Raw genomic sequence first — 12,163 nt, 5'->3', positions numbered from 1 at the left:
GCAGCCTTTATGAGCCGCCTGGACCCGCCCCTTCACTCACACCTCATAAAAGTCACAAACATCAATTCTTGCAAACCATAACTGTCATTATAATCCCATTAAAAACAAACCACTGAGCAATTTACAGTGAACACCAGGGCCACGTTTGCCAGGAGTGGGGAAGGATTGTCCCTGCTGGAACACAAATGGGACTAAACAAGTGGGAAAGTTTATTGGGAGTAATTTGACAAAATATGACATGATAGACTCCACAACTGAAGCAAAAGGGGCTAAAGCGCTATTTCTTCATCCTCCTTTGAATGTAATTGGTCTTGGCAAACACCGAGGTGACCATGCAGTGCAGATGTCACAAGTTTAAAGCTGAATCAATCAATTTGGACACGTTTAGAGCAGAAAAAGACCAAAACAAGCTGCTAAATACAAGCTAAAATGCCCTTGTGATGCATTTTAGGTCCAGCATCCTCTCTGTTTTACTGCTGTCATTGTTCAGCTGTGTTTATCGACCTTTGAGAAAAATCATCTGTCTCTTTGGCTGCTAAATTGTCCGGCTTGTCCTGTGAAATTAAAACCAAACAACAAGCTAAAGGAGACTAAAACACTCGCTAATGATTCCAGGAGCCATAAATAAAGACTAAAGAAAAATACAAAGCAGCTAAATTTTTTCTTTACCATGTACAGAAAGTAGTAGCACAGATCTATGACCTGCTAAAGTCAGGTGGTTTATCCATAAGGCCTTTAAATGGATAACACAACAACAAAAATGGTGCTTTTAAAGCCAAAATAACAGGATTAAAGAGACTAAAAGGTTTTCTGGATCCATGAAACACCTGTTCATGCTCAGCTCAAGGCAGAGAAAGCCTACATTTAACATTTAAAACAAAATGCTAACTTGTTAATGGTGTTAACTATGACAATGCAGAAACCCATTATCAGGCTTCAGAAGGGAAAAATTACACTGAGACTTTGGGAAGACAAAATTCCGAGATAATTCCAACCATCCATTTTAATCCGCTTATCCAACTCAAAGTCGTGGGTATGAGATCATTTATAAATAAAATTTTTGATCAAGTAAATTAAAATTATATCATATCTGTAACATACAGGAGTGAAAAAAAATCACTAAAAACTTGTATTTGTGTTATTTTTCTGTTACCTGAAGAAATCTTGAGGCAAGGATCATTTTCAAGGAAAGTAACAGTTTAGTTTAAACTTGTAATATTGCATCTTTTCCTGTAGACAAGCAAAATTATTCTATTCTAAACTTTATCTTTATTCTACATTGACTTACTGACAGTGATGAAATTGCTTGCAGCTTCATTTCTGACTTCCACAACTTTGCAGAGGTAAAACAAAGATTTATCAACTACACTGAAATATCTTACATTGTGTGGTGTTTTTATGACGTGTTTCTCCTCCTGAACACACAGGTGGCACAGCTTGTAAGGTGAAACATGAGTGGCGATGCTGTAGTCAGTCTGATCCTGTGTGACCCACTTTGACCTCAGCCTTAACGAGCTGTTGGACTCATTGTAAAGAGTTTGACTCCCTCTAGTGGCCGTGTCACTTTTTTACAAGTGTTTAAAGGAGCCCGCGTCACCTTCCTGTGCAGTGTGTCTTTAGCCTGAGGTGGAGTCTTACCCAGGCGCAGAGGACATTCACAGAATTAACTGCTTTCTGAACATACTGTGGTTATTTTTTATTGGTGATAAACGCAAATAAATAAATAAATAAATAAAACCTCCATGCTCTCTTTTTATTTCTGTGCTATTTGTTTATTTAATTGCAAGCAGGATAAAAAAAATACATTCTTCAGTTTTTTATACAAATTTTTGAATCCCAGTGCTTATTGTGAACGTAGATTGTGACTTGTTAAATGCAACCATTAGTGTTGTGTATGTAAGCAAACTCACAAGAAAAAAAAAGATTACAATTCAAGACAAAGGTCATTATATATTTTTAACATTTATTAAGAGATTTCTATAATGTTTTAGTCAGCAAGCCATGATCCCGTCTCCCTTTAATAAAGTCATATTTACAGACACGTTTCTGTCAGTGACGTGAACACTACTCTTCCTCAAAGAAGTCATCGGTGTAAAATGTTACTGACATTCCACGCAGATGGTGTTGTATTAAGTAACCAGCAGCCCAGGTGGTGATGATGAAGAGCGAAGAGGTTATGTGTTTTTGGCACCAACCATAACAACTGAAACATTCCTACTCTTCATTTCTCTGGACATCTGACACCAGCTGCAGGCGCAACAGAAAGTCGAAAGCACACAATCCCGACACATGGTGCCCTGCAGATAAAATACAGACACGTTTGGTAATAAACAGTCAATCTGATCAGTTTTTACATTAATATGGAAATGATTTTTCCTGTGAAAAGAGATGAATCAGGTTTTTTGATGTGCGGTTACAGTTTGGTTGTGTTTTAGCAGTTTGGACTGAAAAGTCTTGCATTTTTAACCTTTTGCTTTTCACTCTGTTGAATTGGTTTTGGAGTTATTGTTCCTTAAGGTGAGTTTTCTACAGTTCCTGATTATTATGCTGCAATACACTGTTTACCTTTACCAGACTGACCAACAAAAGTCATCAAAACTCAAAAAGTTTCATTGAATTGGCCAGCAATTGTACAATATTCCACTTTCTGACCTAAAAAAAAAAAAGAAAAACAGTGCCGATGTAACGGGTGTATTAAAAAATAATTTATATTTCACCAAAGATCCATCCTGCAGTGTTATCTCGCTTTGTCAGTATTGGTTATGTATATGTGTTTATTTATATATGTTTATTTTCTGTATTTATATTTTGGGAGCTTTTATTTTGTTTGTGTGACCTTTGACTTCCCACGAAGTCACTTCCTGTAGCTGCGCGCTATTTTCCTCAGTCGCCTAGAGGCCCCGCTGAGGAGAGGTGAGCGTACGCTAGTGTTCTCAGTTACAGAGCAAATAAACACAGTTAAAGTAACTAAAAGTAATTCAAACACTGCTCGTTCCCTTTGTGCATTTTGTCTCATAGTTCTGTTAGATGTTTTAGTGTGAATTATTGTTTCTCTGTCGAGTACAGCACTTTATTGTAACATGCTAGTTAGCATGTCTCAGATGAGAGCATAGGCGCATGCAAGTGGCTTCTCATGTGGTCCGCTATCCTTCTCTCTCCCTTGAAGGTGTTCATGCAGAAGTCCAGTAAAGTGAAGTTGCTGTACTGTTTTGTTTTTATTTTAAACAGGTATGTGAGCTCCCTCTTTTATTTTTGTGTCATGTGAACTGGTTATATCTTCTGTTTGTTTGTGATTCATGTTCACTGTTTCAACTTACTGTAAATATGTAAAATTGCCACTGGTAAATGAAGTCTCCCTAAAGTATAATTTTGTTGATGAGGTAATTGTCACTATATGTTCACGATGCAGTGCATTTTTGTTTGTTATATATGAATATAAATACATTTTAGCAGTATTATTTGGTAATTGGATTTGTTGTAATGTTGCACCTCAGTCGCCTAGAGGCCCCGCTGAGGAGAGGTGTTCATGCAGAAGTCCAGTAAAGTGAAGTTGCTGTACTGTTTTGTTTTTATTTTAAACAGTTCTGGGAGAATAAATCCACCCAGCTGGCAAAGTGAGAGCTGACTCCTCTGGTCATTCGCACAACACAACGCAGAGAACTAACGGCAATAAGAGTTTAAGGCCAGACCGGCTACACCCATCTTTAGGGTTGAGCACCATCCAATCTAGGGCTGAACGATATATCGCATTTGCGATAATATCGCGACATGATCAAGTGCAATTTTCTAACCGCAAAGGCTGCGATTATACTCTGGACATGTCCAAATTCATGGGCTGCATCCTCCTGAGGCCGCATTTGTAGACCGATTACGTCACAGCGACGCGCCGAAGGCTGTCCAAATTACTACCATATCCCAGAATTCATAGCGCGGCCCAGCCAAACTCCAGTTTCCAGCAATGGCGGCCGCTACTAAGTTTTAAAATTACTCATACTAATCTTTCTGGGTCACAAAATAAACTTTTAACATATTTTCAGGCGAGAAAGTAGCTGTGTAAACATCAAATATCTGCTCGGTTTATCAAGATATCCCATATTTGCAAAAGTGCTTCGACGTTTTCAGAGGCGTCTGCTACCCACCAGCTCGACAGCTAGCCGGGAGCTCGAGGATTACTGATGCGGCCGAGAACGGCACAACTCCCGGCACATCATTTTCAGATCACCGCGGAGTTTCGCTGCTCGGGTTAAACGTAATATATAAGTCACTTAGACAACCTAAAAATGTTATTGTTGGGCTTTTTTCAGTGTTTTGTTTGTTCGTGAGTAAATCGGTTTGGCTGAGATTAAAGTTATTAGATTAGATAAAATAAAACTTTATTAATCCCCCGGGTGGGTTCCTCCTTGGTTTTCACACAGCTGACTAAACGTCAAACAGAAAACTTATTAAACAGAAGTATGAGACAGTCGAGAATTTACACCAGTGTCTGGTTATATTTTAGATAGCAAGAAGCAGACGGCCGAGTTTATTAAACTCCACCGAGACAGCGGTGACGCTAATCAGAACTAGACCGTCCAATTTCACGCCTTTAAACTTTAAAGGCGTGTTTGTGTGTGTGTTTATACAATTGCTATTATGTTTGCACTTTATGTGTAATGTTACTGACTGCAGAGATCAGTAAGATGTGTGTATTTTTTATTTATTAGTTTTATTTATTTAATATTATTTTTTAATTGAATGACTGTCTAGTAGTTCACAGATGTCGAAAAACTGAGTGTGGTAAAGCCACTGATTTTGTTTATGTATATTTCTGCAATCTGCACATTGTACTGACTTTCATTTTAATGTTTACACCAGGGTTCCTTGTCAGCACTTTATGCTCAGATGTTTGTAAGCTAAAAATAAACTATTGTGTATGTTCAAATATACTGTTGTGATTGAAGAAGTTAAATAAAAATGTCAGTCATCAATTCATGCATCACCTCATGTCATCATAACAGAGGTCTGTCTTCCAGGAAAGAACAGTTTAAAATTAATGTAATATAGTATTGGCCATACTATATGATGTATTGCTTGTCTTTGTTTAATAATACAGAAGACAAAGACCTTAAAAAATAATCGCATCGCAATCGCAATATTGGGGCAAAAAATCGCAATTAGATTATTTTCCATAATCGTTCAGCCCTAATCCAATCTACTTTGTAACTCTGCACATTTCAACATCCAGCTGTTTAATGGGATCATGAGCTCTTCCGAGACTATTTCATGCTTTTTATTTTCTAGTCATTCTGCTCAGGATCATCTTTCCTTCTAATGTTCTTGCTATCTGTCAGATGGATTTGTTTTGTTTTTGTAGCTTTACCTATTAACATCCACCAGGTCAGCACTGACCTTTTCAAGATCATACCCAAACCGAAATCTGATACTAGAAGGACAAATGCAGGTTTCAGACTTGATTTGAAAGCAAATATATTCTAGTTTCTAAAACTCTGCTTATTTGGCTCAGTTCTAGCTATAAGACCATTACCATTGACTTAATGACTATTAATAGGTCACCTGCTGTTACCTGCTTAAAGAAAAAAAATCTCTCAAATGAAAGCTCAGGGTCTGATGTATTTAATTATATTGGTCCAAACATCTCGGTAACTAACTGTATAAAGCTGAAAACATTGGCCTTACCCTGATGCGATAGCGCTGTCGCATGTTGACCCTCATGGACATGGTGATTCCCGGGATAAAACCACTGAAAATCTCCAGCAGGGGGAGGCAGAGAGGCTCACCATAATCTCTCGAAGTTATGCAGGCAAAGCAGGGCAAGCACCAGAAAGCACAACAGCCTGAAAGAGGCAAAGATACAGAGAAAAGCAAATGATATGGACTGCGAAACCAGGAAAACACTCAACTACACACACTCACGTAAAACCCTGAAATGCTTAATAAAGAAAACAGGACAATAAGCCGCGCTATTTATGTAGAATGTGTTAGAAAGACGTCTGATTTAAATCTATTTAAGGAAGTAGCATTATTATTGATTTAAACTGAAAATAAAATGTCTTATAGTTGTCCTATCATCATTTCGGTTTGGCCATTTAAGTAATAACTCAGAAGAAATAAGATCTAACATCATTATGATGCTGAAATTATACAAGGACACAGTGAGTTAATGTAGAAAAGAAAAAAAGGCGAGCATGTGCTCTTAAAAGACGCTAATCGTTATTAGAATAGAAATTCCCTTTTGTAGAGAATGAAATGAAAATGAATGCCAAACAAATCAGATCTTTGAAAATAGTGTAAACGGGGTTATTATGTCTTTGGAAAAAATAAGTGTGAGTGCTATAGTTGTGCATGTGGGTATGTACAAGTTATGAGTTAAATTTGAAAATAACACCTAAGTATGACGGAAGTACAATTATCTTTTGTCCTTTTTTTGTCTGATTAAAACAACCAATCACATGACGCACACCACGTGTTTGAAAATACAAATGAAAATATGAGGATGTTAATAAATCCTTTTTTTCTTTCTTGGACCAATGCCTTTCTCACCACATTAAAAAAAAACATACTACGGCCTTAATTCTTATGTAGGTGTGGCTTCCTGGATTTCATCAGGAGGTTCAGGTCCAGAAAACAAAAAACACTCTTTGATTCATTTTTATGTTATTTATAGATAATGAAATACGAAAACAGCATTTTTGTTTGTTTGTTGTTTGTTTTGATTTTGTTTCCTACTGTTTTAAAAATTTGATTATTAGGAATAAATATTTTCCCTTCGAGTGAGCAAAATAAGTTCCTTTGTCACATGTGTGACGATCACTGCAGAGCAAAAGTCCTCTATAAACTTTGAAGATAATTAAGAGACTCTTACACCCTGGCACATCTTGACAGCAGTCACAGATCCCACTTGACCACTCATCAGACTCTTGGGTATACATCATAGGCTGAGGTTGCCGAACAACCATTTTAGAAGTCATGATGGCGCCTAAAAGAAAGAGCAAGGTGAAAAATTCCAACTGCAAGTCCTCTTACAATCAGGTGTGTATTTCAGGAAAGCTGGTAAATGTTCACTATACTCCCAGCCTTTCTCAATAACCATTAAAGAGCTCCTCTGCTTTTAAATTGTTACTTGTCAACATGTTGGTTATTAATAGGCCTATAATATCATTACTTTCTTAAATTAAAACAGTAAACTGCTGCTCGTTATATTTATAATTTTACTGTGGTTAATATATAAAGTCTGAGCTCATGTGGATGGGAACGAAACTAAACGAATAAATAAAATGTCTTACCTTTTGTGTTTGACGATTAGAAAGCTCTGAGGTGGATGTTCGGTCACAGCTGATCTCTGAAAGCTCCGAGAAGCTCTCATGTCTTAAATCCTTTTAGAAAACATGAGATCACCTGACAGAAGAATCCGGACGCACCGGTTCACTCCGCAACTTTGTGTTAATGTTGAAAGTGAAGGTGCGGCAACTGGAAAGGTCATTGTCTAATGCGGAAAAAAATGATCCCACACTGCTTTCACTTCACCGGGGAAATATATGTGGTATTGCTGCATACTGAAGACTCCCATTACTGACGGAACGGAAGCTTTCTCTATTCATATGCATGTATTTCATATTCATATACATGTCTCAAGTGTGTGTGTTTTTTCTTTAAAGTGAGCGTGTTGGGGTTTTTTGTTTGTTTGTTTGTTTGTTTGTTTGTTTTGTTGTTGTTGTTGTTGTTGTTTGCTTTCTCCAGTGACCTCGTGCCCTCTGAACTAAAAAGCTGTGGGCAGAAAAACGACAGGTCAAGTTGCCCTAACCCAAAGTTCGCGCCAGGCAATTCACTGTAATTAACACCGAAAAAACAACAACAGTAACAATAGAGGTTTTATGTTCCTTTATGTGATTGTTATGATTTCCATTAGGAGTGGTCATGCATTTGGAATGTGCTATTGTGAGATGAAGTGAGGAACTGGCGTGCGTGGATGAGTCAACGTTGCGGGCGTGACGCCAAAGCGTTGGCTCTGTCCTCACCAAAACCTTTGGAATCAGAGCTCCACATCTTTCTGATTTTCAGTAACACTGACATTCTGATGAAACAGCGATGAGCATCGCTGTGAAGGAGGCGGGAAGAGGATCTTAATATAAGATGCAAAGATACGCCTTATATGGGTTATGACAGGCGCCAAGGGCGTAACATCTGACTGGGCGGCTGGACTGGGTGAGCCGGAACATTGGACTTATCTGGGAAGTCAAAAACTAAAACAATTTTTTCTGTTAGGATTTCAACTGTAATTTGGCACCTTACAATAATAATGTGCTTTTTCTTTTTGTCTGCTTTTTTGTAGAAAAGTAGTTATGAAAAGTCATCGATAACAATAATGATTACATTTTAGCATTACAAATATAATTGTCCATACTGGTAAATTAACCTTCAATGAAATATGAGAAATATTTTGGTAATGATCAATACTGTTAATGTAGGCCAGCTGTGACATAAACCTTATATTTGGTGGTGGTCAAATAAACTTGTTCTGTATTTTCTCAGTCATTTTACACTCAAATGATTAAAAGAGTGGATTAAAAATTTATGAAAAGGTTTGATGTCAGAGGAAATACACTGCTCAAAAAAATTCAAGAGACACTTCTAAACTTCTGGGATATTGATTTGGTCGGCTAAGTAGCAGAGGGGGTCATTAATCAGTTCCAGCTGCTCTGGTGCTGATGAAGTTAATAGCAGGTGCACTAGAGGATACAACCCCCAAAACAGGAATGGTTTTTCATCTTTACTGATTGTTTTTTCACTAATTTTGCATTTGGCTAGGGTCAGTGTCACTACTTGTAACATGAGATGATACTTAGATACGACAGAGGTTGCACAGGGAATCCAACTCCTCCAGGATGGCACATAAATACATGCCATTGCCAGAAGGTTTGCTGTGCCTCCCAGCACAGACAAATACAGTAGGAGAGCTAGACTGGGCCGTAGAAGGCCCTTAACCCATCAGCAGGACTGGTATCTGCTCCTTTGTCCAAGTAGGAACAGGAACATTACCAGAGTTACTAAATGACCACTGGTGTAAATGTCTCTGACCAAACAGTAAAACGCAGACTTTGTGAGGGTGGCTTGAGGGCCGAACATCTTCTACTTGGCCCTGTGCTCACTGCCTAGCACCATGGATCCCAGTTGGCATTTGCCATAGAATACCAGAATTGGCAGATCCACCACTGGTGTTGATCAAAAGCTGGAATCATGTTATTAATATAGTTGATTATTACTATTCACTATCATCTTAGCATGAACTGTGTGCATGTATGTGTGAGAGAGAAAGAGAGACTTAGCTATGTACTCTTGTTTACTTTGGTGGTAGGTGAAAAAAAGACAGCGAAACATCTGCCCCTGGGCCTGTCACAGAGTTGTTAAACCTGTGCAGGCAGACATCTTGTGTTTTCCAGGAAGTTGACTGAAATCTGGCATTTCGGGTTTTAACCCCATTTCCACACAAAGATTGGTAAAGAATTAAAACACGACAGACTGGTTTTCTCATCCATCTGTTTCAAACCAAGTAGCGATGTCTCTCAAAATGCAGCAAATACTCAGGCTTCGATCTGAAGTGTGTCTGAGTAATATTTACTTTAATAAGTAACTACAACCTCCGAGGTACTCACGTGGCACACGATAGAACGGTAACTTTAATCAAACATGTTTGCGTCAAGATCTGATGGTAAGCTGTGTTTTTTCTTCCTTATGCCAGATAGATCAGCTGTTTTCAGATTGCGACATCACACCTTGGCACAATTTGTATTAAGGGAGGATGAGTCCCTATCAGTTTTGTCCAGAGAACAGCTGCAAAAACGTTTTACAAAAAACATATCGATTCGGTTAGGAACATAAAACTTGTGCTATTTGGTAAGTAGATTGGTGGGATACCTGCATTGAAGCCGTTTGTTATGACCTAATATTTGTGCTGCTCTTGCTGGAATGATTGTTACTGGAATGAACTGACTGCATCTTTCTTTGTAGATCAGTGCATTGTTAGTAGGTTATCTACAGAACTCTCCACTCACATAAGTGCGTTTTTGTGATGACTGGATGTCTGTGTACAGTACCAGATAAAGGTCACTCTTTCGAGGAAGCCAGTGTTCACATTTTGGAATGAGAAGACAGGTGGTTTGAAAGAGTAGTGAAAGAAGCCGTCTACGTGCACTGTGAACGGCAGTCAGACTGGGTGGCTTACGACACCAACTGTCTGCTACCTACAATGCAATCTTGATGTCTCTTCCCAGGTACCTCAACCCCCACTCACATCTTGCCTCAGGGGACCTCAATAGGTCAAATGATAGGGTGAGTCAAAGTTTCACAGTGGTTTCACATGAAACCTCTGATGATAATCTTGGTTCATTTGATTAGGCATATTATTAATAATGGGTCAACAATCCTCTAGTAGGGGGACACCCCCCTAGCACTAGGTTTAAAATACCTGGGACTATTTGCTTTTAGAACTGAAAAACCTTCTTAGATGAGACGTGAAACATATTCTGAAGAAGTCTAGTTGCTTTGTGCCCAAGCTCCTTAGACAGTGTTGACTGGATTTGTGGCTTTACCAAAACTCCAGTTCCTTCCATAAAAATATGACCACACTGCATTTCATTTTAAACCTGAAAATGAAATTTTATGAAATCTGGATGGCATGAAGTAAAACAAACTCACTTTAAAGTGAATTTCAAGTCCATACATTAAACTGAACATCTAACAATCCTGACGTATGAGTACGGTTTCTGTTAAGTGGAAATGGGGTTCCACTGGGTCTTAGTTAGCATAAGATAGCATTTTCTGATATTCTCCCCTTCTAACTTACAATACAAACAGCTGTTGCATGTATCCTGAAATCATCAATAAGACTTTTAGGGTCAGAAATACTAGACATGATGCCGCACTCCAAATAACCTACTTTTCCAATTCAGCGTCACGGGGGTGCTGGTGCCTATCTCAGCTGCCATGGAGTGAGAACCAGGGTACACCCTGGACAGGCCATCAGTCTGTCTACCACAGAGAGACAGACAACCATTCACATATAAAACAGCACAAGGAATGAAAATGAATAAAAGATAATAACCAGAAGACGAAATAAATCATGCCAAAGAATCACTCGCAAGTATATTTATAGCTCAAAAATGACAATAGGTGACTTTAATGCTCTGCTGGACCCCATAATGGATAGTCCTGGCACTGAAAATTGAAAACACTACATGCAAGATTACAGTATGTACTTTGCTCTTTGCTATAGATGGAGGCGATCAAGAAAACTCATCATCTTTTAACTTCCCCAGATATATCAGAGACACAAATCCTCTCAAGAACAATCAGCAACCATGCACCTGCCTCAAGCTAAATTAAAGGGAAAAAATCTCCAATGAAAGTCAACCACCAGATGGCGCTGTATCACATCTCTGTTAAAGGGCCAAGACTTTGATATTCGTTCAAAGAGTGAGTGAAATCCTTAATAGAAACACACACACACACACACTTTACATTTTAAACACTTTATCAATTTTCAGAATTGACTCCCGATGTGTGACATTGACAGCTCATAGTCTCTTAAGAACTTACAGTTAAAATTGATTATAGTATCAGAAACTGCGCTACATAACATAAGAGACTACAATACTCTCTGCATCTTATATACATCAATGCATGTCCTCATATACTGAATGAACAGTTTTTTTTCCCTTTGTTTTTTCTTACAGGTGCATCAGTTTGTGATACATTGTGCTTTTCCATCTGTGCTTTATCCTTTTGTTATAATTCTGATTGAAACCTGCCAGAAGGGACAGGATTTAAAAAAAAAAAAAAACATCGCACTGTGGAAGAACCTTCTGTCAGGATCATACATCACTGATAAAATGTCAGCTTCCTTCAAACAGAAAACAGCTGAATTTACCAAAAATATCAATATCAGTAAACTAGCACATGCTAGTTTGAAGGACTGGCACCCAACTAATTTCTGCCATTACTACTTTTGCTACTACTACTATCAAAATTAATTATTAAAAAAAGAAGAAAACAATAAAAGAAGTGGCATCCAGTGTTGTGTTCTGAGGTGTTACACTTTTAAAGCACTTATTAAAGGTAACCAAATCCTTTTTCTTTTATGTATTTTTGAAATTCACTTTCATACACT

At 38.1% G+C, this 12,163-nt stretch overlaps 1 protein-coding gene across 1 annotated transcript; it reads right to left on the bottom strand.

Moving 5' to 3' along the window:
• Positions 1 to 985: 985 nt before the first annotated feature.
• On the bottom strand, positions 986 to 7,368 carry LOC146700792 (cornifelin-like). The gene is made up of 4 exons (XM_085471036.1): positions 7,284 to 7,368; positions 6,863 to 6,976; positions 5,677 to 5,834; positions 986 to 2,297 (listed from the first exon to the last, which is right to left on the bottom strand). Exons 2-4 carry the CDS (start codon positions 6,966 to 6,968, stop codon positions 2,175 to 2,177), a joined length of 387 nt encoding a protein of 128 aa, XP_085327162.1. The 5' UTR covers positions 6,969 to 6,976; positions 7,284 to 7,368; the 3' UTR covers positions 986 to 2,174.
• Positions 7,369 to 12,163: the final 4,795 nt, after the last annotated feature.

The sequence above is a fragment of the Copadichromis virginalis genome, linkage group LG10 (assembly GCF_057382275.1).
Source record: "Copadichromis virginalis isolate Kocher_CV1m ecotype Utaka linkage group LG10, C_Virginalis_male_GT1.1, whole genome shotgun sequence".
Classification (NCBI taxonomy): Eukaryota; Metazoa; Chordata; class Actinopteri; order Cichliformes; family Cichlidae; genus Copadichromis; species Copadichromis virginalis.
The sequence above is the reverse complement of the archived record's forward strand: the minus strand, read 5'-3'. Positions and strand labels throughout refer to the sequence as shown.